Source organism: Toxorhynchites rutilus, chromosome 1 (genome assembly GCF_029784135.1).
Source record: "Toxorhynchites rutilus septentrionalis strain SRP chromosome 1, ASM2978413v1, whole genome shotgun sequence".
Classification (NCBI taxonomy): Eukaryota; Metazoa; Arthropoda; class Insecta; order Diptera; family Culicidae; genus Toxorhynchites; species Toxorhynchites rutilus.
Window position 1 is genome coordinate 2405712 of NC_073744.1, and position 26470 is coordinate 2432181.

The window sequence follows — 26470 nt, forward strand, 5'->3', positions numbered from 1 at the left end:
AAGGATTTATTACTTGACAATGGTGTTCATCTTTAAAATTTTGAATGATATGCTGCCTCGATACTTGTGTGATCGAATTGAACGAGGAAGTGATTTGCATAGATATAATACAAGAAACGCGATTGATGCAAGAACACCTAACTTTTTATTTAGCAGGTCCCAAAATTCACTATTGTATAAAGGATTAAAATTCTTCAATTCGATGCCCAGAAATATCAAACGAGCGGCAACAATAGCTGAGTTCAAAGAATTGTGTCTGTCACATGTGAAATCTGTGTTATGAACTTGTAAAAATGTTTCAATGTTTCTATGTTTGCATAAGCTATCATGTTCGTATTGATGATGATGGATTTTTGTTACATTATTGTTGTTGTAAGTTAGATTTGAAAAAAAAAAAAAATAAATGAGTAGTCTACAAAAGCTTGAGCCACGCGCGCGTTTCGGTAGACATAGATAACTTGATTTTGAACACTGGCGAAAATCGTTATACAATGAAATGTTCTAGGGTCTTCAGTGGAAACCGGATTCGAACCAGGGATAGCCCAGACGGAATACTTGTAAACTATCGTATTAGCAGATGGTTATATCGAGTTTTTTTCTGTACCGCGGCAGATCTCAGTGTAAGTATCTAGTGGAAACTTGAGGATATCGGGTTCGATTCCCGATCAGTCAAGGATCTTCCCGGGTTGGAAATTTGCTCGACATGCCTTGGGATTATATCTTTACTTTTCGGTTTCCGTCTTTTGTTTAATGTTCTTATGATATCAATTTATGTCTGCAACAGAACCAGTTCGTTTTATTTTGCATACTGGTTCCAGATGTGCTTTGTTAAACTTTAAAAATTATCTTAATGATAAATCGTCCTGCTCAAACCATTGTAGGGGTATGAGGTGGGACCATCATCATCATCATCATCATGTCACTTCCCGGTCTTCCGTCTTCTAATTGAATTTTATCATTAACCTTAACCAAACAGCAACACAATAGAGTACAATTAGTAACGATCCGAAGTTCCTCTAGGAACTTTAGTGCCATTTTAGATAAAGTATGAAAAATATCCAAATAATTTATTCGTCGTTTTTTTTTCAAACATAACGAATTTATAAACGTTGTTAAATGAATGACCGCTTCTTCGAACTTTCTTCCACTCATTTCATCTTTAATTCGCCCAAAGCCAGGAGCATCGCCGGCGAGCTGAAAGCCTTTTTGAGTGAGTAATCACAAATCAGATTGCAAAATGATAATAACTCTATTGATCGAATGCGCATGCTTTTGAAGACATTACTGGAATCATGGTAGGCAAATGCATAACGACTAACGACGCGAGAAATTGTGATTCGAAAAGAGAAACAATAATCCGGAGAAACAATTTTTGACGAATAGTTTTTGACCGGTCGTTCTGAATAGACAAGACGGATATCGCATAAGCATTAAACAACGAGATCTCGCCACACTTACTTCATTCATAATGAACGTCAATTCTCAATTTTGATTTAGATTTTCGGGTGTAACTAACACGCTATTATATAATGGATAAATTATTTTATATGATAATTATTTTATATCATTGATAATGTTTTGACGAAAATGCGAGGTTGTATAGAAAAAAAAAAAATAAAAAAAAAAAAAATATATATATAATTTTATATATATATATATATATATTTTGTATAGAAAAAAGGTTGTATAGAAAAAAAAAATAAAAAAAAAAAAAATATATATATATAATTTTATATATATTTATATATTTTATATATATACGAATTTATATTGTCGTAAAGTAGAAAAAATGAAATATAGAAAATCAATATTTATTGCTGTCTCCTTGTTAGAAAATACGTGCATGTGATTTTCAACATGGCTTAGTTTATAACAGATTGGTCTCGTTCATAAATTGGAAAACAGCGATACGCCAGCTAACTTCAATGGAGCTGATTAATCGGCCTGTTTGGAATCGCGTTATTTTATCGTTGTCATTCAATCGAGGAGTATTCCATCGGTAATCTATGTTTGAAACACAGCCATATTGCTTCCTTTATTCATGGATGTTTTTATTACTCTTCACCGATTTGTAGAACTCAATATTCATATATGCATATGAGTGATCGGATTTTACAATTCGATCGAAATCGACTTTTACACTCTTAAATTCGTTCGCCTTGTCGCGAAACAATGGTCAAAATAAGTCATCCGTATTTGTGGTTCAATTTACCTTCTATCTGATCGGCATAATTCCGGAAATAATTCTTAATTGTTGAAATTTGAATGAAAATTATTATTCGATTTCGTTCGGATGCTAAATTTGTTTTGAATGTGTTTGAATGCCAAATTTTGCGTCTTTATTCCACCCGAAAGACCATTACTATTTTTGCTTCATAGAAATGTAACATGGAGACCAATGTTGTTTACGTCGAATTGCGTGGCAAGGTTGTCACATTTGCTCAACTCGATTGGACTTGAGCTTGAACAGAATGCAAAATTGCGCTTTTTCCATTCAACAGAATACAACCAACAATATGTGGGGACGAATACGATCGAACTTCATTTTGTGTTTGAACACACGAGCAATGTCATGACAATGCACTGCGCTTTGGCCTGGCTATAACTAAAGCTGTGTCGGCGTTGCTCATGATAGTGTCTCGCAAGTCGTTCAATCTCTACCTTCGCGTATATGTCGACCATAAATTGTTGGCACAGCTTACGATATCTTGAATTGGCGTTTCTTGACCATGTCAAATCACCATATGATAAACATAAAAATCCTTCGAGCGCGCCCTCTGTTTGTTCGTCGCATGTTCATAAATATTAAATCAAAATGAGAAATGATGTTCATAATGAATTAAGTATCTGTGACGGGGTCTCGTTGGTCTAATGTTTATGCAAGAGATTTTTCGTTAAAGAAACCCTTCTGACTTGCGCTGTAGTCACGCGTATTCTTGAGCTTGCCACTCCAGAATACATTCAAGGCGTATTGTTCGTCATAGAAATCTCAACTATTTACTAATAAAAATGACGCAAGTAGTACTACGTTGAGAAGGCAAACCTTGGGAACGTTAGTGCCATTGAAGAAGAACATAGCGAGGGTCGTATGAACGGTGTGTGTCAACGATGAATTCCAGATTATTGTTTTTTCTTCGCATTAAATCTCTCGTGTCACCGTGCTATCATGATTCCAGCAGCGCTTGTGCTTTGGATCTACACACGTGCTCTCCAGCTGATGTTTTATCAGGGTTGATGGCAATAGCGTGATTGTCATTTTGTAATCCGAGCAAATGTGATTTGAAGAATTTCGATAACTCATTGTGCTCATTCAAAAAGGCTTCCAGCTCGTCGGAGATGCTCCCTGCTTTAGATGAATTGATGTTACTTGTGTATTTGTAGTGAAGCGGGCGTTACGCCATCAGTCATTGAACAACTTAAATGAATTCGTTCTGTTGAAAAAACGAACAACGGTTAAATTATTAGAATATTTTCGACACAAAAATAATAAAATCGCAATTAAAAATAGGGAATTGGGGTAAAAATTTAAGGTTATATGTATGGTATGAAGTCAAATTTTTGAAAAAAAAAATATCCAGATCTTTTTTTCTGCATAGAGCCACTCTATTCGGTATTAAATGTACGGTTATCGGTATCCTACCGGTATCATATATAGTTTACAACCTATTCTCATACCTACCAAGTATTTTGAGTATAATTTCATCAAAATCGGTCGAGCCGTTTCGGAGGAGTTCGGTAACAAACACCGTGACACGAGATTTTTATATATATAGATAGATATATATATATATATATAAAATCATCGTCATCGTCATCGTCTATAGCCCTCCATTCCTCAGTATGTGATAGATCCCATTCCCACATATTTGTGTGATCTTTTTAAAAGAATGGACCGTAATCATACTCGGGAAGATACACTATGAAATGCTTGATTGCACCGCAACGATATACAGGTCGGACTCGATTATATGTGATTCGATTATATACAATTTTTTTTCTATATTTCAAATATGGCTTATTTCAAGAAGAAATGTAACCTTTCAGCGTTAATGTGATGTTTAAATGTCTATTACATGTATAGTGGGGTAATCAAACACACTTTCGTTCAAATCGTTTCATTCGTTTTATTTTGTTGATCACATTCAATAAATTTTATAGATCGTTGAAACATTCAACAACACTTAGGACACATTAGTGATTTTTCATTTCACAACTAAAATATTTACATGAAATAATTTCTTTGGCAGAACAACGTTTGCCGAGTCAGCTAGTTTTTTTTATATTTTATCTGGAAAGCTGAGAAAGCTTTTTTTTTTCTTTATTATAGTGACTTTCAACACATTTCGGCTGGTTCATCACTTTTACTTCCACTTTTGAAAGAATGTCGGGAGTGATAATTGAACTCGTGATCTCTGCGTGAGAGGTATGGATGTTACCACTACGCCAGATCGCCTCCACGAATCAGAGATGTGATTGTTGTCGTTTTATAGTTATGATTTTTCAAAGTCAACCAACGGCCCGATTTTTTTTGCATTTTCTGCCAAAAATGACTTCTTTGAAAAAATCATAACTTTTGAACAACAGAAGATCGATGTATCAAATTGAAATGAATTGAATTTTTGTTTTAGTAATTATGAAAAACTAACACAATCAATAGTTTTCTCGGTTAAAGATAGAGGACGCTATATTTTTTTAAGTTTTTCTTGAAAGCTAAGGTTTTTTTACATTACATGTCCAAAAACTAAAGATGAGTCTTTTTTAGTTTTTGAGTTATAATTTTCAAAATTTAACTTGTTTTTAGTCTTCGTCCAGTATTCCTATGCAACTAGATTAGATCTATGCGGTTAGAATCCATTTTTTTTGCAAGCGTATTATTTTCTCAAAAAAGAATAGCTCATTGTCTAAAATTTTATATATCAATTATCTGAATCGGTTCAAATAGTCGGTTCCGATAGTTCAAAAGTTATGAATTTTTGAAAAAGTAATTTTTGGAAGAGCAGAAAAGCAACAAATATTTTTTTCTGACCATTTATTGATTTTGAAATATCATAACGTAAAAACGAAAAAAAAACACATAACGGATTTCTGGATATGTAATGTAAAAATCCTCAGCTTGTAAGAAAAATATTTTTTTTAAATAACGCCCTTTAGTCCAAAGACTTGAAAACAACAAAAACCAAATACAATCAATAATAAAAAAATCCAAATTTTGTAAGTAATAAGTAATTGACTTTAATTTGATATATCGATCATCTGAATCGATCAAGTAGTTCAAAAGTTATGAATTTAAAAAAAAAAATTTTGGGAAGAAGGCAAAAAAAAAATTTTTTCGGTCCACTCTAAAATGGAAATGGTCACCCTGATGAAAAAATAAAAAAAAAATGCAGGTCTAATGTTTTGCAAAAAAGAACAAAATTACCACTTTGGAGTTATGGAAAAGATTGTTCATAAGTATCAGAACTACTGTTTGCACAAATGCCCCATGTTATTTGAATAATCGCATAAGTGTCTCAAGCGGCAAAATATTGTTTATATAAAAACATCCCATTAAAATACACTGTTAAATTAATACACTATACTAGTTCACAACAAAAATTGAAAAATTTACCTTTCATAATCTTGCATGTATTACTGCTTTTTCAAGGAAAAATAATTCCGACCAGTACGACACCCTTGTCCAAATTTAATACGACCGCAAAGGGTTAATATCGCTACGTTTTGTATTAAACCACATGTCTTCAAATGTTTTTCAACGTAACTCCTAAACATATATTTTTACCATAATGATGTATTTGGAAAAGTTGTTGGAAATTGGAAATTGGAAATTCATAAAATTTCATGAACATGGCGGTAAAACACGACAAACATACTAAATGGTCCTATTTACTAAAAAAAGACAATAAATTAGAAATAATTTTTAAATATTTCGAGAATGGGTGCATTTAGAAGGAGATTGATAATTAGTTTTTTTTGTTCTTAATCACATCAGAATTCATATATTGTGACAAAAAATGATTATTAACATACAAAAATTCGAAGTTTCGAAAATTCATAAAAAATTGATGGTCCACAAAGTTTGTCAAAAATAGCTTTACCATCTTGGACTGATTTTTTAAATTTTCTACATGACTTCAATTTTATATAAAAAAATAAAAAAAATTAAAAACACATATTTTAGACATTGGAAATTAAAGTTTTTTTTTTGTTTTGTGTATTTTTTCACGTTTAAACATAAATACTCTATAACTCTTTCTAAGACACTATTTCGGTACAACTCATAGTTTTTGAGATATAAATTATCAAAGATTTCTCTTACTAAAATCGATACGCCCTTTTCAAAAGTTACACTTGAGTCAAAAAATTCTTAAATGCTGTGGAAAAATCATATTTCCTCCAACCCAAACGGAATACAAACCTTCATTCGAATCAAAATTATATGTTTTTCAAATCTGCATTTTGAGGACGATTTCATTTGGAATTGCACTACTGATTGACTACAACCCTTTTTCGATCCCTGCTTATTTCTCAACTAACAAAATCCACGTGGGGGCGACAGAGATTTATTCAAGAATTTCACTCTCAATAGCAACCAACAAAAACAAGTTTATTCGCATCTAGCCTAACTAGTAGTGTGATTTTTGCCGTAGAGTTGTCAACTACTAACAACGTTCAACGCTATGTATATTGTTATTCGCTCAGAAGGTAACGGTTACTAACAAAAGCTAACAGTCAAAAACAGAATATCGAATACCAATGATATCGCTTATCATCTTTGTCTGTCATCCAGGTGACTATTGTGTCAGTCCACGCTACCATCATCCGCTGCCACTGCTGTATCAGAATAGCCCAGGGGCAACTCGAAAACAACTGCCATATGATGATCCAACGGCTGGTTCATCATCCTCCGAACCGGACAATAGCAGCAACCTTGGCAAGTTGCCTTTCGCCGATTGTGACGACTACCGGCTGGTGTTCATTAGTTCAGATTCATCCAGCAAAGAGGAGGAATGTGACAGCAGCTCGACAACATCTTCCGCCTATACAAGGCACAGCATTGCCCTGGATGAGTGTGACTGGGATTACTTCGAGCCGGGAATAAGCACAACCACGAAAACGCTGCTATACGATATCACAACGAATACTCCACCGCACCACAATCGCACTCCCCGGAAAAGGTCCCTTCTTCAGTCATCTCCTCTCACCTCGCCAATGCTGTACCGAAGACAGCGCAGCGGCTCCTACTCAACCAATCCGACTGCCTACGACACCGGGACAGATGACGAATTCTTAACCCACACCGAGTCTTCATCCTCACCTACAAGAAGTGAAGGATTTCTGGAGAACTTTGAAGAGTATCGTAATTTGGAGCGATTTAAAGTTGGCACCTGCAAATGCGACTGTGGGTTCAAAACACACTTTGTACCGATTCCGGTTCCTGTTCCAATTCCGGTGCCTGTTGCCACATTCCAAAACTGGTCCCAGAAGCAAAGCCACGACCAGTTGATGGACAGCATGCTGAAGGAACAGTCCCAAACCGAACTCATCAAACAGCTCTGGCGGAATTGTACCGGCGGTGAGGGAGCCCTCTTCGAATTCAAGCCCACCAATAACGGGAACTGCATGCATTCGTCTTCATGCTGCCAGCATCAGCAAAAGGGAACTGAAAAACCTAAAATTACCACCACCGCTTGCCAGCAGGAAATAGACTCCAAGAAGGGTTCTGAGGCGGCGGCGGCGGCGGAACAATCGTCACTTAATCACGATGGGGAATCTTTCGAGCGAAATGAAACCTACGAAAGTGGTGGCGGCAGCGATAGGGCTAAAAAAATACAACACGGTAATGGAAATAGTAATAATACCATCGGTGATGCGAGTAGTTGTGCTAGTGGTGCTCTTAATAACGAAAAGTTGTTTCAATCGTCACTTAATCACGATGGGGAATCTTTCGAGCGAAATGAAACCTACGAAAGTGGTGGCGGCAGCGATAGGGCTAAAAAAATACAACACGGTAATGGAAATAGTAATAATACCATCGGTGATGCGAGTAGTTGTGCTAGTGGTGCTCTTAATAACGAAAAGTTGTTTCGCAACGATTCCTCTGGCAGCAGCAGCAGCAACGGTACGAGTAAAAGTGAAGCTGATCCATTGGCTAGTACTAAACTGGCCGTTGCTGTCAGCGCTGGTCTTCACCATCGTGCTCCAGTCCCACCACCATCTGGTAGCGATTTAGTCGTACAACAAGGGGGAAAAGATAAAGAATTACCAACAGCCACGATTGGGACGAGCGGAGGCCATCACACCAAGGCATCACAACAGGGACAGAATAATTTTAGCGACAACAGCAGCAGTAGTGGCGAAGAGAACTCATGTGAAAAGCCTAAAATTAACAAAAGAATCCCTATAGTGCACCATCGCCGCAGTCACGAAGCCATTAAAAGTGAACAACCACTTGTGAGCGTGCAAGTGCAAAAACCTGTACCGAAACAGCGTGGTGTGAGTGAATCAGTGGTAATAACTGTACAACAACGGTGCGAAAAAGAAAAACAACAACAACTGCAGCAAAAAAGTGAGCAAAACAACGAAAACGAAGAAGAGTTAGTGAACAACCGGACACAATCGACGGACGATGGAAGTAATGTAACAGCGTTACCACTACCGTGTAATACGTACAATGACACCGTTAATAGTGTAAATTCATGCAATCACGAGCCGATGATATTGGTGAGAGTGTCGTTGGATGGTGGAAAAAGGGAAAACTATGCTGCGGGAACAAAAAACACGACTGGCGACACGAATCGCGAGCAAAACATTGACAACGAGGTGACGTGTGGTGATAGTACTTATCAGTCTGCAGATAGCGACAGCATGATAACTATCGGAAAGGCGAATGATGCGGCGGATTCACCTGCGGTCCCAGTAGCAGCAGCATCACCACCAGTTGGGGAGGCTAGTGATTTGAAGGGTTATTTGTTGTCCGAGAGTTGTTTCAGTTCATCGCAATCATCGTTGGCCAGTAGTGGCGAGGACTGTGAAACGATCGACAGCAACAAACTGTCGCGATCAGTGCAACGTAACTACGACGTTACGAGTGATGAACCCGTTAAAGTGAAAGGTCTTGCAGTGAGTAGTGAAAATACGGATTCGTCCACGTCGTACAGTTCTTCAGAGGATACCGACACGGACGACACCGGAACCATTGCCGACCGTAGACCCAAATCGAAGAAATTTTGTCAAGTGATGGTGGTGAACACAGATTCCGACATTGAATCAAGTGACTCCGATGTGTTCAGCAGTACTTCATCCAACTATTTACCGCTTAGCGATTTAAACGTTCCCTCGAAATCGCCCAGCCATATCGAGGATAGTGATATCATCTTGAAGCGCATTCGGCTGGTTACCACCCCAGAGAATGACGAAAAACAAAGTGAAAGTGAAGATTTCAAGGATTGGATTTCAGGTGAAGGCCAACTAGAACCACACCAGAACCCGGCGACGAACGCTGCAGCAGCACCAACAACAACAGCGTATGTTGATCAAAAAATAAAGTCAGTAGGTTCAAGTACAAATGAATTTTCCGAAAACACTGCCACAAGTGCCACCACTATCTCAGCCGAGAATAAATCTCCCACGCCAACATGCAACGAAAGTTCCGATAGTGTGTGTGATCCCAACATAGAGCGAGACAGCTTATCCGAGGAAAACATAAAATCGTCCGTACAGGTAACAGACCACCACTGCCACTATGAACAAGAGGAAACAGCGATATGCGATATGGACACCACTACCATCGAGGACCACCGAACCGAAGGTGGCGAAGGTAATAATGCAAGTAAAAATAAACACAATGCTCCACTGTGTGAAGGTGAGCCGTGGCAAAGCACAGCAAAAGAAACACCGTCGCCACCACCACCATCACCACGACCACCAGCAGCCCCGGTGGTGTCTACCGTGCGCGATCACCTCGTAAACACGAAACTAGCCTCAGTAGTAAACGAACGATCGTCCATCGCGGATGTAAATAACTCACATGTAGCAGCGACCAATGCTGCTAGCAATCGGTATAAGAGTTTAGTTTTGATTGGCCCGGACAGTGGCACGATTTCAATGGCAGCCGAATCGTCAACGTCAACTGTGTCCACCGAGCAACAACCACAACAACAACAACACCAACAACAGCAACGGAACGAGGACTTTCCTCACGTGAGTATCGTCACGAGTCGTACCACACGGATCGTGAGCTGTAGTGACGATGATGAACAACAGCACCTCCTCCAGCCTCCTTCCACCTCGGTGACTGTGAAGCACACCAATTGGATTGCGAGGAGAATGCACGAGGAGGAGGAGCACGAGACGGACGACTATGGCGATGACGCTGGGCTGCTAGTAGACGACGAACCCGATGATCGCTCACTCGATCGAGGTCTGGCGGGTTACTTTAATTTCTCGTTGGAGCAGGCGTCCCCCCAAACCAACAGACGACCCGTGAAAATCACAACGAACGAAAGTGCAATAATAGGTAGTGTAGCGGACAGTAACGAAGATGCGTGCGTTATTAGTGATTTGGTGGACAAAAAGAAAAATGAGGATCACGGTTTAGACACCGCGATCACTGCTAGTGAAAGTGGTTCAATATGTAAATCCAGCGCTACGACAACAACAGTGACCGAATGTGATGGCAGTGGAAGAAATAGTGGAAGCAGCAGTGGTGGAAGTTTGAATAACAGCAGCAAGGATGAAGATGTGACAGTGGTGACAGGTGCAAACACATTGTCGGCGGTTATTTGTTTAGAAGACGGATTAGCGGATGACGATTCGTGGGTGGAGGAAGTGAGCCAGGATGATGAGGAGTTTGCGACAACGACAGCTACAGAGTCCGACATTGATGACTCGGGTGAAGAGCTTTCATTGGGCGCCGATCGAGAGGAGGAATTGCGGGGCTACAATCGGACGGCAATCGATTTCACACTTCACACAATTGTGGAGGAGAGCTGTGAAGACAGCGAAGCAGAATCCCATCGCACGTCAGAATCCAAACGGAGAAATCGCATATCCGCCTCGGAGCTTGAGAAATACTTTTTCTACGGGCTGGGAGATGGTGCCGTGGGATCTATCTCGCAAAACATTCGAGACGACAGTATATCCGAGAGCAGTTCGGTTTGCAGCGAGGGTCTGGACTCGCTCGGTGGACCAGAAGAATCGACCGGCACATCAACCGAATCGGCTGATCTGGCATCGTCTCGGCTGGAGAAATACTTCCTAACGGGATTCATGGGATTCACTTCGGAGCGCAACGAATCCGATGGCAGTGGCAGTGTGGGCAGTGATAGCGAAGGCCATCCGAGTCCGGAGCAACGACGAAAACGGCTTGTCAGAGCAAGGGGTGCGGGCCGTTCACAAAGTTCCTCGCTCGATAATCTACTGGCGAAAGATTCCGAACTCGAGCAGCAATCAGGCGATTGTGGACACGAGTGTCCCGATTCGTCGGAAACGGACACCTGCGATGAATCCATCAACCAGATGGACAAAAACGATAGCTTGTATGACACGGCAAAGCGGAAGAAAAAATTCTCCAAAAAGTCCGAGAGTGATGAGTCGAAAAAGCACACGGAAATGGCGCAGCTCTCGCTGCCGCACAAATCCGACAAAGACAGTTCTGAGGAGGAGAATCGCAAAACACCCCAACCGGAACTTCAGCTGCCACTCACGAATCCATTGTCGGAGAGCAAAAAGCAAAACAGCCGTGACAGTGGATTTATCGGAAGCAACGATGACTTGCTGAAAGATGGCGAAGCCGTCCGATCTCCAGAGCTGAAACCAGAACTAGAGGAAATACAGGAGGAAAACAAAATTGATCTCAAACCAGAAAACAGTTCCTACAAAACGCCTGCCAGCGGGGGTCCCCCGCCGCCCTCGAATCTGGTACGAAAGGATAGTTTTAACAATTGGAGTTCTGACGAGGAGACCAATCTAATGATGTCCAAAATGAGACAATTCTTCAAGACGCTCGTGGCTGCTTCAGCGAACAGTAGAGCAGCCTCTCGCAATTCCACCCCAACGGTTAGCGAACCGAACACTCCGAAGCATGGAACTCCGGTGCCAAAAAGCCGAAATCGGAATAAACCCCCGCAGCTGGTGTATTTCGAGAATGAGCTAACCAGGCTAATGAAAACCGTCCCGGGGATACGGGACGAACAGGTTAGGGAGATTGTCGAATATTTGAGTAGTGAGGACACATGGTCAGATTCGTACGATTCATCCGATTACACTAGTTCAGATTTGGAGGGTGCAGTCTCCCAGAAATCGGCCCTTCAGCAACAGATTTCAGCTAGCTGTCAGCAGATTATCAATAAGTTCGACACGCTGGAGAAGGACGAGGAAGGTGACATGGGCGATGGAGGCCTGATTGAGGAACCCCACACTCTGAACAAGGAAACCGCCTTCGTGTATCAGCGACTGGTGGCGTCGCTAACAAAAATGACGAAAGACGAGGAAAAACCGGTTAACGCGACCACCAGTTCCCCGCCTCTGATTGCCAAAGTGATGCACCATATCGGAAGTCGGTTGGTGGCACTGATGCATGAAGTAAGCAGCGGAGAGTCCCATGCAAGCACCTCGCCCAAATCCACCAGTATGCGATATCAACAGCGGAAGGGACAGCCAAACATTTCGGCCACAACCACCGAAGATGATGACAGCGCTTCCGAAAGTAACATGGAGAAGAATGAGGATTTGGGATACATGCTTCCTAGGAGTAAAAGCCACGATTTGCTTTTGGGTGATGCCAGATCGCATCACCATAATCAGTCTTCCGCAAGTGGTGAAATTGTTGGAGAAGAAAAAGAAGCGAGCGATTATGAAAGATTTTCCTGGCGGGGAAGCTTTGAGTCTGCCCTGCTGGCAAATGGTGATTCTCGCTCGAAGCTCTCAATGTTGGATAATTCCTCCTCCTCGATATCGGTTCTGGCTGCCAAACGACGATCGGCTGGCGATCTTCTGTTCAATAACCAGAATCTTAGCCGGGAACAGTTGGATCGTGTCCGAAGTTGTGGCAGTATAGGTGGCGAACGAGAAGATTTCGAGTCCTCTCCGTTGTGGGGATCCTCACCGAGTCAAAAGGTCAGCCGTAGAAGATCCAGTGTCGTAGACGATACGGACTCGGACGATTCTTCGCGTAACGACAATCGTCTCGCTTCACGCTCCACATTGCCCCGCAGTCTGCAGAATGCAACGACCGCTGTGAACACCAATTCTCTGCCTCGCCTCCCAACGTCGAACATTCAAACCATTATGCAATCGGCTCCGTCCACATCCGCGTCAACGTCTTCCGTGATGCAAAAATCGCAAAGTGTCTATCACTTCCTGCAGAACAACGTGAAAAGCGCTCGCTACCGTGCCCCAGGATTCAACCATAGGCCTCCGCCGACAAGCACACCGAAACGTGCCGTATCGGCACCCGGTCTGCAGCAGCCTCTGTACCCACGTCGAGAACGACGCAGGGTTCAGAGCAATCTTTGCGGTGAGTTGTCGTTTAAGTACTTTGGTTGTAACATTTTTTTATGAAGCCCAGCGCAAGCCGCGAGGTCACTCTGCGAGCGAGAGCGAGAGTCACAGCTAATAACACCTTTCGGCATCGTTTGCGTGAACGTGATATTGTTTTCCTTGTTTCTCGTATTTTTATTTCGGTTTGAAAGTGCCCCACAGACGAACGCGAGAGTGAGAAAGAGAAATCATGGGAATGACGGAGTTGCGGAATGTGTACTTTATTAGATGCAATGAGGTCCAAAACATGCCGTGATTCAACAACGCGAGCGCGCGTTGAATTGCACAGATGTTGGAATTGATGTTTTTGTTTCACACTTGTAGGTGTGAATGGTACACGTACGCGAGGTACGAGATGGATAGATTGCCCTCTAGTTGGGAATGAGTATAAGAATTTGTTCAAATGCTCGACTTTCTGAATGGGGATTTAATTATTCTGTCCTATTTCCTGAAACTCTGGTCGGAACTAGTCAAATCTGATGATCATGTGAAATGTGTCAACAAACAGCTGTTTCAAATCCCAATTTTTTTATTCTCAAGCCTCCGTTTGTCGTGAGGTACTGTGTTCTGTGTGTAAAATACTCCATACTACTTATTGTTGCTCACAGTCGGGCTAAACCATACAATTTCAGGTGTTGGTCATCTAAAACCACTTTATGATTCGTTTCGATATTTAATTAAATATATTTAACATACAGGTCGGACTCGATTGTATATAGTCGACCATTTTTTATCAACAATTATTTTCAAATCATATACATAATCGAATCTCAAGAAAACAATTTTTTCATTTATGTATAAAAGTCAAACATTAATAGAAAAATAGCTTTTTGTGATTCGATTATGTATTGGATTCGAAAATTAACGTGGAAAGTGGAATTATTATATATAATCGAGTCCGACCAGTAATTGTATAATTGAATAGAGATCTCGCAAAAAGATCTTTCATCTTTCGGATGACTTCATATCATTAAACTTGTCACACGGAATTTAATCGAGATACAGTATGCAAAAAAGTTAATCCATCCCCAGTGAAAAATTAATTTCTTCCAAAAAAAATCACCCTCAAATTGAAACACGATCAGTTGTTGTTCATCTTATAATTATTTATTTAAAAACAAAACCAATTCATGCGAGTTCAAAAAACAAAAAAAAAACAAATTCCCTTGCATTTGAGACATGATGTTGAAAAAAAAGGGTGGGTTATATCTATGATATAACCGAAAGGTTGACGTGAGACAACCGTTGGCTTAGTAATCAATGTCCAAATAAACCTCCTTGGTCATGATTTCATCGATGAACTTAAGTTCTCCAACACCGGATGTAGCCATAGATCCCCATACCATGATTCTGCCTATAGAAAAAAAAATCAAAGTCAAGCTCAGTTGGTTGAAAAATAAATTTTGGTAAAATAGCTCACCATCTCCATGCTTGACTTTAGGCCGCAAACACTTCGCCATTTTCATGTGATACTATCAGACCCAAATAGCATTACTTTCGTCTCGTATGACAAAATCACCTTATTCCAGTCATCATTGGTATAAACATTGCGATAACTTTTTTTTTTGCATACTGTATGCTATTTGAAACGCAATCTCAATTAAGTACAAACGAAAATGATGGAAGTAATGCGACGGTGAGAACATGATGCTCATTTGAGAATGTTAGTGCCAACGAATCGATAAAGACAACTGAAAGGCGTAGGAAATCATAAATTTCTTATTAGTAGCTCAAAAATAAGAAAAATGGTTTGAATCTATAAAAAATAAATTTGAGATTGCATTATCTCATATACACTGTGATTATGTCCTATAGCCACACACAAATTTCAGACATAATTCAAGAACCAGGTATAATAATATAAGAAAATAGAGGAGGTTGTGTCCACGGCACGACCACATTGTTGACGTAGAACTACGCTGTTATTTTATTCAAGTCTCTTGTTAACAACTTTGGATTAATAACTTGGTATTACTTAAGAATGCTGCGAAATTTTTGAAATAACTGTTTAGGAGAATGGTTTGGTTGTCCTGAAATGGTTTTCAATTGTAGAATCAGTTGACTATAATTGACTGATGATTCATTCTTGGCCTCGCAGAACAATACACAAGCTGATCGCATGTTGCACTTTGTTTCATGTCAATGCATTGAAAATTTAACTCGAACGCTATTCCGGAGGCCATGTTATTTGTATTGTCTCAGTGGAATTTTGACATCGTTCGTACAACGGAAACTAACCAGCACCAAACAAGCGTTCAACATAGCATGCATACAGTTCCATACATTGGCTTGAAGTGACTTGGAATATCAACACTTCTCATCATTGTGCGCTATTCTCAAAAGAAACGCTTATGTTAATATTATTGGCCTCGAAAAAAGCTGCATTACTTTCTCATGCTCGATATAAGTGAGCTGTTATCCTTAGTGAAGCGAAAACCAAACACATACAACATTCTAGAACGATATTTACTTTCTTGGTGACTCAATAAACGGAATAAATTCTGTATGTTAATCTCAATAACCTCGAAAAAAATTGCATTGCGTCATTATGATCAAGATTAGCGCAAATGCCATCCTTGTTGAAGGCAGTTTTGCGATTGGGACGTGAACCCAAATAACTCACAACATTCCAGCACGACATTCACTATGGTTTAGCTTGATATTCCTCAAATAATTATGTGGCGCACAACCTTAACGCCTGCTTCGCCATAGCGTAAGTTCGATGCATTGATGCAATGTCAAAGACACCAACGTAGCTATTTGATGACGAAAAACAAGCGATGTTAACTGCTTCGAATGAAGAAAAAGTCTGAATATTTGCCTCAGCAGAGATCCGTTATTCATACGAGGTCTGTGACTTTTGAATTTCCACAGGTTACGTATATTCGATTTTCGATTTTTTTTTTGTGGCGTTATGTTGGTACTCATGTCTCTCGCCTATGCTGGCATGTACGGCCAATTCGAATTTTCAGTTAATTTTTGAAAGTCGCTTCGTTTGCACGTGTTTTGGCTCGTCTTCGATTTTTGCGTATTCCAATTCAGCAGCTGCAATTGGGATGATTGAGCTTTGGTTTCACGTCATAATCATAAACCCACGATTCGTCACCAGTTATGACCCTCTGGAGCAAATTTGGGTCGTCGCGGACAGAGCCCAACAGCTCATTAGCAATGTTCATGCGATGCTGTTTTTGGTCGAAATTGTACAATTTTGGGACGAATTTTGCGGCGACCCTTCGTCATACGTAACCCACGAAAATTTAAAATAAGCGATATTCATTGCTTCGTACCTAGAACGATACTGAAAGTTTGCCTCAGCGAGATCCAATATTTATGCTCTAGGCAAATAATCCCGTTCGTTCTACTTCTTCTTCTTTTCTTTGTTGTCGGAGACTTTAAATCATTGCTCTTCGTTCATCACCGAAAAGTTGCTCGTTATTGCCGGCATGGGTAGGAAAGCTCACAAATGAGCAGAACAAATGTATGGGAAAATGGGAATTCTTTTAGTTTTCATCAATTTAACCGATAACACACCAGGGTATTGTAATATATTGCATAAAAACAAATATTAGGCTGTCAAAAAAGTCCTGCGGTATTATTTTTGAATTTTCATTTGTTCATTAAATTAGTTACAATCATCTGTTTTAAGTCAAATATGCGCCGTTTTGTTCGATGACTTGTTCCCAACGAGATGCCGACTTCATAATACCCCTGTTATAGAAGCTCGCTTCCTTATTGGCAAAAAACTCGGATAGCCAATTTTCACAGGCCTCTTTTATGGCTAACTTCTGACTACCTAGCTCGTTCGCCATGGACAAAAACAGGTGGTAGTCACTTGGTGCAAGGTCCGGACTATACGGCGGATGCAAAAGAACCTCCCATCCGAGCTCCCGGAGCTTCTGGCGCGTCACCAAAGAAGTGTGTGGCCTGGCGTTGTCCTGATGGAAGACAATGCGGCCTCTGTTTATCAAAGATGGCCTCTTCTTCATGAGTGCTACCTTCAAGCGGTCCAGTTGTTGGCAGTACAGGTCCGAATTGAGGGTTTGGCCATAGGGAAGCAGCTCATAATAGATTATTCCTTGACAATCCCACCAAACACACAGCAGAACCTTCCTGGCCGTTAATGAGGGCTTGGCCACCGTCTGAGCCGCTTCAGCGGGCTTCGACCACGACCGTTTGCGCAGCGATTCACATGCGTCGATACGGTCAAAGATGTTTTTTTGCGTCAACGTGTGTGGCACCCATACATCGAGCTTCTTTGTGAATCCAAGCTCCTTAAAAAGGTTAATAACGGTTTGATGACTTATCCCCAGCTCTTGGCCGATGCTACGGCTGCTACTACGCCGGTCTTTCTCGGCTAATTCAGCGATTTTGTCGCAATTTTCGACGACAGGCCTTCCGGAGCGTGGCGCATCTTCGACGACCTCTACACCAGAACGAAAACGTTGAAACCATCGTTGTGCAGTGGAAATGGAAACTGTATCGGGTCCATAAACTGCACAAATTTTATTGGCAGCTTGAGATGCATTTTTGCCTTTGTCATAGTAGTACTGTAAAATATGTCGGATTTTCTCTTTATTTTGCTCCATATTTGCGACACTATAACTCACGAACGACTTAACCAAACAAAACTGTCAAGGACTATATTATAGCGCGCAAAAATACCTTTCCAACACGCTATAGTATGACTCGATACAATGAATACAACTAGAACTACGCGCTTACAACGACACCTCGCGGAAATACCGCAGGACTTTTTTGACAGCCGACTAGTGAGGTATGTAAATCGTCAAAATCCGTTCGTGGCAAAAATAGTTATTCACGATAACTTCATTTCATTGAAACGTGACCTGTTTTCTGATTTGGCACCCTTAATGAAAGACGTAGTTCTACGTCAAAATGTTATGACACAATTAAGTAGTGTTATTGTACTACTTCTTTTTGGCATAGATCCATCGCACAAACGATTCCCCGGATGTTTTCCATTGGATTCAAATCTAGACTGTGGGCTGACCCCCACAACAGTTAAATTTTCGAGATCCGGAAAATCCAGGAAATCAGGATTTTTTAATCCAGCTGTATGTCATTCATAAATTCATAAAATTTCATGAACATGATGGTATAACACGACAAATATATCAAAAGGGCCTATTTACTACAAAAAAGAAAATAAATTAGAATTTTTTTTTTTGCTGTGGAAAACTCATATTTCCTTCAACCTAAACGGAACACAAACTTTCATTCGAATCAAAAATACATGTTTTTCAAATCAGCATTTTTAGGACGTTTTCATTTGGAATTTGGATTCAAATCTAGACTGTGGGCTGACCCCCACAACAGTTAAATTTTCGAGGTTCGGAAAATTCAGGAAATTAGGATTTTGTAACCCAGCTGGTGTTCATTCATAAATTCATAAAATTTCATGAACATGATGGTATAACACGACAAATATATTAAAAGGGCCTATTTACTACAAAAAAGACAATAAATTAGAATTATTTTTTTTAATATCTCAAGAATGGCTTCATTTAGAAGGAGATTGATAATGAGCTTTTTTGTTTTAAATCACATCAGAATTCAGGATTTGTGGCTAAAATCGTTGTTAACATACAAAAATTCCAAGTTTCGAAAATTCATAAAAATTCGATGTTCACAAAGTTTGTCAAAAATAGTTCCAGCATCTTGGACCCATTTTTTTAATTTTCTACATGACTTCTATTTTATATGAAAAAATAAAATAAAAATAAAAAAAAATAAATATTTTAGATATTGCAAATTGAAGTTTCTTTCCGTAAATTAAAATTTAATTTTTCACGTTTAAATATCAATACTCTATAACTCTTTCTAAGACACTATTTCTGTTCGACTCATAGTTTTTGAGATATAAATTATCAAAGATTTCTCTTACTAAAATCGACACGCCCAATCTACACCAAATGTTCATGAACGCTGTTTTCATTATTGATCAGCCTCTCGATTGGATCATTGATTATTTTTGCTCCTTTTTATCATTTTTGTTGGTGTTGTTCGCGAAAACGTTTGTGGTTGACGTCCACAAATTTACGAAGATTATGCAATTTTTAAGACCAACTAAGGTTTCGAAGTGGATGTACAAAATCAAGTTTCTTCTCTCGGCTTTGAAAAAAACTGAACGGAACGTAACGAAATTTACCCACTGAAAAAGAAACAAACTGATGTCAAAACATTACAGAATCGACCACTAGAGGGTATTGGTATAAAGTTAGCAGTGACTCCGGACTCGAGGTGACTAGAGCTTTAGAACCCATACCTTACCAAATACCACTCATTCGACAAATTACCCTACCCCATTACAACATTCCAAAGCTGTCGATTCCAAATTTGGCTCACATTCCGATCGCGAAGAAGGAAAAATCAATTGCTATCTTGTTATGCAACCGATTGCTGCGGTACACAACGCATTCTACATTAGACAGTGAAAAAAACATGAAAGGCTTATGTATAATTTTGAATTACCGATAATGTGCAAATTGAAAGCACCGAAAAAATAATGTAAAATGAAGCATCATCAATCACCAAACGACTCGTGCCGCGGCAGCCGACGACGACAACGACGACAATGGGTGACGTAATTTCGGCTCGACTAATTCATGTCTCAGTCAAACACTCACTGTGAACCGATGCTGAAAACAAGAATTCGTCTCGCGCCTTGCATATCTGCGAACCAGACGCGAGATTGCCAGGGTCAATAGCTTGTTGTCATTAGACCCAATTGGCGGTGGCAACGAATTCACACATATTGTTCGCAATGATGTGTGCGTGTGTGTATGTGTGTTTATTGTAATTCGAATCTTTCACATGAATTGACAATGAAGATTAATATTGATGCAACATATTGGAATCGATTCGATCCAAATTAAAGTCGTGTGTAGATGATGTTGATATTGTGGAGAACGAGGGCAGTTTTGCGATTTACAGAAAGTTTCTCTCCAACAATTTTTGTTTTCTCGTTCACGTGTATGCTCCATACCAGCAACAAGCAAAATCATGAGGGGAAGGACTGAAAGACCGCCACTACTAAGCGAACGCAAAACATAAATAAACATAATTGCACATTTTATCCGTGGCTCTCGTGGTGGTGTTTACGGTGGGCAAAATGGAAAAACCAGTGAAGGAAATGTTTTCAAAAGCAAACTTCGAGACGCAAAGGCTCCCCATTTCCCCCATATCCCCTCGTTTCCGTGAAACACGCGCCCTTCGTCCCATGAATTGTTCTGCTCTAAAATTCATCAATCTCTCTGTACCGTGAAAAGTTTTCTCTTGATCTCGCTCTGAGCTGTCGTACAAAGCGAGCTCGGAGTTTTTCACTTTTCTTCCACCTGTGTTCCAACCCATCACTTGATTTTAAAACTGTTCCACATTTTTCTGCCACTTTCCTTAATTAATCTCTCCATCGCTAACAAATCACCGACATACAGACGGTGTGGTGGTCGATTGTTGCAGAAGAAGCAGCACCCAAACACGGGGTTTGTGTGCCACACGCAGCCGTTCGTTGATTAGTTTAGTTATTTTCTCATCCACACCCTCGCTGTGCGAAGTCATCATATTGGTCAGCCAACAAACAGCCAGCAGAAGTCACGTGTGGACGCGCTTTTGTAGGTTTTATTTCTACCATCATCATCCCCAGCGGCTCTTTTGCTGCCATCCGACGTGGCAAAAGTACGTGCCGCACACTTTTTGGCCCACATTCTACCCCTGTCCATTTCCTCTTCTAGGTGTGATCCATCCATTACTTTTCGTGTGTTTGGGAGAGGTGGATGGCAGATCGGCTTGAACTTGCAAATGCTCACCCCTTTCCCTTTTTGATACCCGGGAAATTTCATCCATTATTTTGTGAGTTTAAATAAGTGCTTGTCTGGTCTACTTATTTATTTTCGTATGACTTTTTTTTCCATGAACCCATCCAGAGGGAAAATTATCAATTGCAGAGAAAGAGGTAGAGCGTTTCCCTCGTTCCCCGTCGGTGCGTTTTCCAACGCCCCGTGAGATATCGGTTGGTTGGGTTAAATGTAAAACTCAGTCTGTTGATTTTGGTGCGTCCGCCGTGAATGACAAATATTGTGAGAGCGCGCCGGTTTGCTGATGCATTATTAAAAAATAAACCATAAAATACGGGTCAATGAATTGACGAAAGCCATTTGCTCTGTGCCGGTAGTGGATTCCCGAGGATATGACAGTATGAACCAATTTCGTCACGATGTGATGCGTAGGGAAAGTTTTGTACTACAATCGAAGAGTTTTACGATATCGCACGCAGACAATTAGTTTCGTGATGGATTTTTAAGAAGCGTTTTAACCCACAAAAATTGTACTTAAAAGTGTTTACGACAAATGTTGCTTTCCACACTTTCTTTCTATGTCGATACATTGATATTCTGCCCTAATCATGTTGGTGTTTCAAGTGTATATTATTTTCACTGCGCTTGACAATGAAAATTTAACGAAGGCCAACCTGCCATTAAATGGTAGTTTTTACAATTTGTTTTTTTACAACATTGAGACTGAATATTTTATATAAGTAATTTAGGAAACAGTTGGCATAGGTCAAAACACGCTTTCACAAAAATATCATAATTTATCATGGTGTATGAAAACATGATGAGAATGTTCAGAGGAAAAAGAAAAGTAGAAGGGTCTGTGCCTAGAAGCACGGACGGAGACTTGACGTAGGCCTTTGAGGGCAATTGCTTTGAATTGAGTTTCGTAATTGCACAGAAATCCGTTAATTTAACTCAATAAAACTCCAGACGGTGTTCCTAGAAAAATCACATGAACCGAAATGAACTGAACTGAATTTCAAACAGACTAAAGAGTTTTAGTGGTATGAAAAATCCGAAACCGTTAATCATTAATACTTTCTATTTTCAACAATAAACTGTTGAAAAAGATCAGATAGATATTCCAACATTAACACGAAAAACTCGAAATGCTCCCGTGGTCGAGTGGTTAGCGTCCCACATTATCATGCCGGGGGTTCGGATTCGATTGCCGTTCTGGCCGGGGGATTTTCCGTCAAAGAAATTTCTTCCGACTAGCATTATTCTAGAATTTGCCATTCCAGAATACATTCAAGGCGTTTTATCCGGCATAGAAAACTCAACTAAGTACTACTAAGAAAAATGACGCAAGTAATACCTTAAGTCCAATTGAGCTGATATTTTGCTTATGATGTTTTTTCGAAGCGGTGAACATTTTTTATGGGTAACTTTTATGAGACTTATTTTCTCGGAATAAAGGGTGTGTCACATCAAATTGCATCACGGAAAAAACGCTGTAGAAATTCGCCCAGTAGACCGATCCTTTTGAAAATTTTAGACAGTAAAATAAAAACTATTAAACAACTTTTGTCATTTTCTTTTTATTCATACTTCGAGCCCAAGCCCGTATGCTCGCACCTTCCTCTTTACCCCCTCCATAAGGTTCTGTACAACGTCAGGTTGTAGTTTTTTTGAACAGAAATCCATTTTCTCTTGAAGTCCGCCTCCGATTTGACAAATTTTGGGTTCTTCCGGAGGGCCTGCTTCATAATCGCCCAATATTTCTCTATTGGGCGAAGCTCCGGTGCGTTGGGCGGGTTCATTTCCTTTGGCACGAAGGTGACCCCGTTGGCTTCGTACCACTCCAACAAGTCCTTTGAATAGTGGCACGAAGCGAGATCCGGCCAGAAGATGGTCGGGCCCTCGTGCTGCTTCAATAGTGGTAGTAAGCGCTTCTGTAGGCACTCCTTAAGGTAAACCTGCCCGTTTACCGTGCCGGTCATCACGAAGGGGGCGCTCCGCTTTCCGCAAGAGCAGATCGCTTGCCACACCATGTACTTTTTGGCAAACTTGGATGGTTTCTGCTTGCGAATCTCCTCCGGAACGCTGAATTTGTCCTCTGCGGAGAAGAACAACAGGCCCGGCAGCTGACGAAAGTCCGCTTTGACGTAGGTTTCGTCGTCCATTATCAGGCAATGCGGCTTCGTCAGCATTTCGGTGTACAGCTTCCGGGCTCGCGTCTTCCCACACCATGTTTTGCCTTTCGTCGCGGTTAGGAGCCTTGTATTATGAACCTTGTTTGTACGCAGGCCCTCCCGCTGCTTGGTCCGCTGGACGAATGAACTTGACAAATTCAGCTTATTGGCGACATCCCGGACCGAACTTCTCGGATCTTTTTCACTGACGGAGCATCAATTTTTGCCGTTCTTCACCTTCCGGTCGATGGTTAGGTTCTCGAAGTATCGTTTTAGTACCCTGCTGACCGTGGATTGGACGATTCCCAGCATCTTACCGATGTCCCGATGTGACAACTCCGGATTCTCGAAATGAGTGCACAGGATTAATTCACGACGCTCTTTTTCGTTCGACGACATTTTTTCCAAATTTACGAAAAATTGACAGTGAAGCATGGCCAACGTGATCTATACACTCTTATCTGATTATAAGTGAAAGCTGAAGATATAATTCCTAAAAATTAAATTTCTACAGCGTTTTTTCCATGATGCAATTTGATGTGACACACCCTTTACTAGGCAAAACGTATGGTTTAGAGTATCAGTGAAAATGATGATCTTGATTTTTCTTATGGAACATCGTGCGAAATGTTCATTTACACGATAAATTATCCAAAGCAATATATTAGCTCAAACGGACTTCATTTGCTAGTGTCGCAGACGATAACATTTGAGTTTTCTGAAAACAGAAAAACACTCAAGGGGGAAGAACGCAATCGGGAGTTTGGAAATAAAAATTGATGTCAAATTTCCTTAAATTTGCATGAAATGTCGAGATTTACTGTTATCTAAAAAAAATTGTAAAAAGAATCACCGAGTGCCAAAAAGTCAATTTTTGACTAATTTTTTTAAAGATACAAACGATTTAAACAATAGATTGAAAGCAACATTTTTTTTTCAATTTGCTTTCCCACTAAAAGATTATTTTGTTATTATGAATTAATCGATGTAAAGTCAGACAGAACTATGTGACATTTTTATGATTTCAAGAAAAACGAACTTGTCGTTCACATCACATATATTGCGAACTTGCTGTTCACAATTTTAGAGTGGGTAAGGGGTACAATGTCCACGCTTGTCCACGATGAGGGAGGTGGGGATATAAATATTGTCCACGTGGACAAATTAGATAAAAAATTCTAAAAAATCACATCTATTTTCAAAAATGAAATAAAAAAAAACATTTGTTCTACAGTTTTCTTTCATTTTTGAACATTCCGCCCATTTTGAGTATGTATTCTGCATTTATGAACGAAAAGTTTAAGCTCCCTGAGAGAGTTTTTCGGTCAAAGAGGCATAATTTTTCATATCGTTGAACTTCTACACTGAAATACACTCTGTCAAACTTCTATTAGACCATCCTGATTTTATTTCGTTGCAACAGAAACAGTTAGAATTTCAACAGGATACATTCATACATTGTTGAATGCTTAGAATAAGGTATATTTATCGTTAATTTCGTTCAAAAGAGTTGTTTGTTTATTTATTGTGCTTAAATATGATAATTTCAGCTGTCCAGTTTCTATTAGACCATTTCAAAATTCATAAGTATTATCAATGAAAAATTCAAAACGATCGGCTGATTTACATGTCAATAAATGCAACCTTGTCATTTCGGCCTGAAAACCTAACCTGAAAAATTCGTGTTGGAATACTATCCACCAAATGTTGCTGAACGAATTTCTCGATATTTTTCCATGTTTTCGAAATTGCCACCTTGAACTCTTCAATCGTGGTGTACCGTTTTTCCTCAGTGTACAAGGATCCCACTAAGATTTTCAACAGGATTCAAATCTGGAGAGTGAGCCGACCAGTCCAAACAATTAAGTTTTTGGTCCGTAATCCATTGCATAGTTTCCTTGCTGGTATGAATAGTAGCATTGTTTTCCTGGAATGTGAATTTTTATGTGACGATATCCACGCAAAAACGGTAGGAGAGTGGATTCCAGAACATGTATGTAATTCTTGAATGATGTGAAAGCATGTCATGTCTTGGACGCCACCCTTTTATATTCGTGTGTTCGGTATTTTTTTACATCGGTATTGGAGTCTTTTGAATCATTTCTGACAAGTGGAATTGGAATTGCATATTCACTATGTAAAATTAAAGCATTTTAACTGCGACGGAAACCTTGCATGCTTGAACAATTTAATTTCTTGTCCCTATTATGCGCATTCTGTACTTCCCTATTTTCCTCAACGAATTTCTCCGTTTCGTCAGTGTCCGAGAACGATGCTGATAGTGAATGAACTGGTATATTATTATCAATGAATGACAAAACTGGGAATATTTCCTTTTGCTCACTTTCCGTGAACGCAGAACAGAACGAAAAAGAGAATGAACGAAACTGAAGGAATCAACTGGGAGTGGCTTTCTGTGATCGCGAGGTTTGGCGTTGGTTCATTTTCGGTATCCCGATTGCAATGGTATAATGATCGAATGTGGTCGGAAATTCAATTGAAAAGATTGATGTGGAACAGATATTTCCAAGCACTGCCTCTTATACACATTTTCTGTGGTTAGTCGACAAAATACGATAGAGTAATTCATTCAGAAATTATAGATATGTCTACCGAGATCGAGTCTGAAGTACCTGAACGGATTGCAATCTTGCAATCAATCTTTCAGATGAACAAAACATTCAATACTCATGTGTATGTTAAGTTGTGTTTCAAGTCACATCACGTGATGTGAAAACTCTTCGATTGAATGACAACAACGATATGATTCGGTTTGAGATAGGCCTATACATTAGCTCCATTGAAGTAGGCTGTTCATTAATTGAACTTCTAATCTACCATTTAAAATTATTTTTTACTATAAATTTTCAGTACTTCTACCAAAATTCAAAATTATAGTATTAGATTATTTTCAGACTCAATTCTCGTGTAAGATTTTTTGTC

At 39.8% G+C, this 26470-nt stretch overlaps 1 protein-coding gene across 4 annotated transcripts in view; it reads left to right on the top strand.

Moving 5' to 3' along the window:
• LOC129767838 (uncharacterized) overlaps window positions 1–26470 on the top strand; it is a 154313-nt gene that overhangs the window by 101151 nt on the left and 26692 nt on the right. For all 4 annotated transcript variants that reach the window (XM_055769094.1, XM_055769086.1, XM_055769079.1 and 1 more), the window contains one exon: window positions 6788–13516. In XM_055769094.1, coding sequence (XP_055625069.1) covers window positions 6788–13516 — 6729 coding nt within the window. The remainder of the gene's footprint in view (window positions 1–6787; window positions 13517–26470) is intronic.